Here is a 2,500-nt window from a genome sequence, read left to right as displayed (position 1 = left end):
ATGCATCTTGCAAAATAATAGTTAATTTCGTACATATTGTATCATTATTCTAAAAACAATGATCATTAATATACTTTTTTACCAGCATTCAACTCTATCTGTCATTTCCTCTTAACCGATGACCCTTCTTATCTTAATTCTAGTAGATATTTAATCCTATTTTTTCATACATATTGACCAAGGGCATAATGGACAAACAAATGCCAGTACAACGGAGATCCAATACTACCTCCTTCTCCCTACCCGATCCGGATGACCTGCCGCTCGCCAGTCCCGTTCCCGACAGCGTGAGGACGACTGGCGGGCTGCCTATCTGCTCATCAAGCACTACAAATCTCGGTTCCAAGCTGTTAGAGTGAAGATGCGTTGCTCTAAGTGTGTTCTCTCTCTTTGAAAATAATTAGTGACCCACGTTACAACACAAAGTAACGCATCTTTATTAGAGGACCGACATAACTTCAGAGATCAACACCTGCATCGTTGGGCGCATGAAAACTCTTGCAATGCCGAGATGGAATCTACTTTGGCATACAGGCCAGGGCGACCGGCACACTACAGGTCAGTTTACGATTAAATAGTGGATGACAAAGTCTTGAAAGCATCATACCATCATAGTAGAAAGTATTCAAAGTAAGTTTTTGTATTTAACGATACTATTGTCATTTTGAGAGGCCTGTTTCATGACTTCCTGAGCAATTACCAACCCACACGAAATAGAAACATGTTCTTTTAAGACACAAACTTTCTTAGAAAGCCAATTCAGTGTTAAATCTTGACTTCTTCAGATGATTTTCAAATTACTGTTGATTCTGATTTCCTCCTATATCTGATGTCCCTAATAGTTCACTATGGTCATGATTATTATTTTTCTTATCATTGGTGTTATCGTTCAGTGTCGGTTAGTGCAGAAGTATCATCCATTGACTGAGTACTCTACGATCCTATTGGAAAATAAGATATTCCTATAGTTTTGATGTGTGTGTGTGTGTGTCTTTCTGTGTGTGTGTGTGTGTGTGTGTGTGTGTGTGTGTGTGTGTGTGTGTGTGTGTGTCTTTCTGTGTGTGTGTGTGTGTGTGTGTCTTTCTGTGTGTGTGTGTGTGTGCGTGCGTGTGTGTGTGTGTGTGTGTGTGTGTGTGTCTTTCTGTGTGTGTGTGTGTGTGTGTGTGTCTTTCTGTGTGTGTGTGTGTGTGTGTGTGTGTGTGTGTCTTTCTGTGTGTGTGTGTGTGTGTGTGTGTGTGTCTTTCTGTGTGTGTGTGTGTGTGTGTGTCTTTCTGTGTGTGTATGTGTGTGTGTGTTTGTGTCTTTCTGTGTGTGTGTGTGTGCGCGCGCGCGCGCGCGTGTGTGTGTGTGTGTGTGCGTGTGTGTGTGTGTGTGTGTGTGTGTGTCTTTCTGTGTGTGTGTGTGTGTGTGTGTGCGTGTGTGTGTGTGTCTTTCTGTGTGTGTGTGTGTGTGTGTGTGTGTGTGTGTGTGTGTGTTTTTCTGTGTGTGTGTGTGTGTGTGTGTGTGTGTCTGTGTGTGCATTTGTGGGTGTGTGTGTGTGTGTCTTTCTGTGTGTGTGTGTGTGTGTGTCTTTCTGTGTGTGTGTGTGTGTGTGTGTGTGTGTGTGTGTCTTTCTGTGTGTGTGTGTGTGTGTGTCTTTCTGTGTGTGTGTGTGTCTTTCTGTGTGTGTGTGTGTGTGTGTGTGTGTGTGTGTGTGTGTGTGTGTGTGTGTGTGTGTGTGTGTGTGTGTGTGTGTGTGTGTGTGTGCATGGTTTTGAAAATATATGTGCATGTATGTATGTATATGTACATAAATATGCGTGTAAGGTGAGCTGCATTTGTGCGTTTATTTATGGTTTATTTGTTAAAACTTGTGTGGTTATGTGTATGTGTTTTTTTAATAATTCATTAAGATACACTATTTGTTTGTGTTCAGTAAATATATGTGTTTATGTACATGGATGTTCTTTTATTTGTTTGTTTATTTGTATGGTATGTGGATATGTAAGGCTAGTTGTATGTATGCGGCTATTAGTTCATATGTTAAAATGTGTAATTGCATTTACAACAATATTCTACCATGCAATACTTCTGACAATAATTCTACATGTTTACAGGATGCTGAATACATATGAGGAAGAAAACACCATTCTTCAATAATCAATTCAAAGGAAACACTACCTTTGGTGACGCGAGGCGGGATGGTTACCCGACGAAGCATCAGGAGGTTGCTGCCCGTAATATGCGGCGTGATTCTCCTTCGCATATACGTGATCAGACTTCGGGGCGACCTTGAGGAGGACGAAGACACCGGGTTTCACAGTTGGCACGAGTTCACATCTAGTGAAATCAGCCCAGAGAGGGAGGTCCTTCCCGGTCCTACGGAAACGCCGCGCAGTTCCAAGGCAACAGAAAGGCAGGACGTTGATATCCTATTAGAACGTGGGAAATATCCTAGCCATCAGAATGCGGTGAACCAAAGTGAAGAAGATAAAGGCCAAGTAAATGCATTTACTAGTAG

The 2,500-nt window shown here is 42.0% G+C and overlaps 1 protein-coding gene across 1 annotated transcript in view; it reads left to right on the top strand.

Annotated features, from left to right (window-relative positions):
- Positions 1-212: 212 nt before the first annotated feature.
- Positions 213-2,500, top strand: part of LOC122264506 (uncharacterized) — a 3,653-nt gene continuing 1,365 nt past the window's right edge. The window contains exons 1-2 of the mRNA XM_043033442.2: positions 213-558; positions 2,097-2,500. The exon at positions 2,097-2,500 is cut by the window's right edge and continues 1,365 nt beyond it. Coding sequence (XP_042889376.2) covers positions 2,181-2,500 — 320 coding nt within the window. The 5' untranslated portion in view covers positions 213-558; positions 2,097-2,180. The remainder of the gene's footprint in view (positions 559-2,096) is intronic.

The sequence above is a fragment of the Penaeus japonicus genome, unplaced genomic scaffold, assembly GCF_977035675.1.
Source record: "Penaeus japonicus unplaced genomic scaffold, GWHDUDI00000001_assembly GWHDUDI00000027, whole genome shotgun sequence".
Classification (NCBI taxonomy): Eukaryota; Metazoa; Arthropoda; class Malacostraca; order Decapoda; family Penaeidae; genus Penaeus; species Penaeus japonicus.
This window is presented reverse-complemented; position numbering and strand designations above follow the sequence as displayed.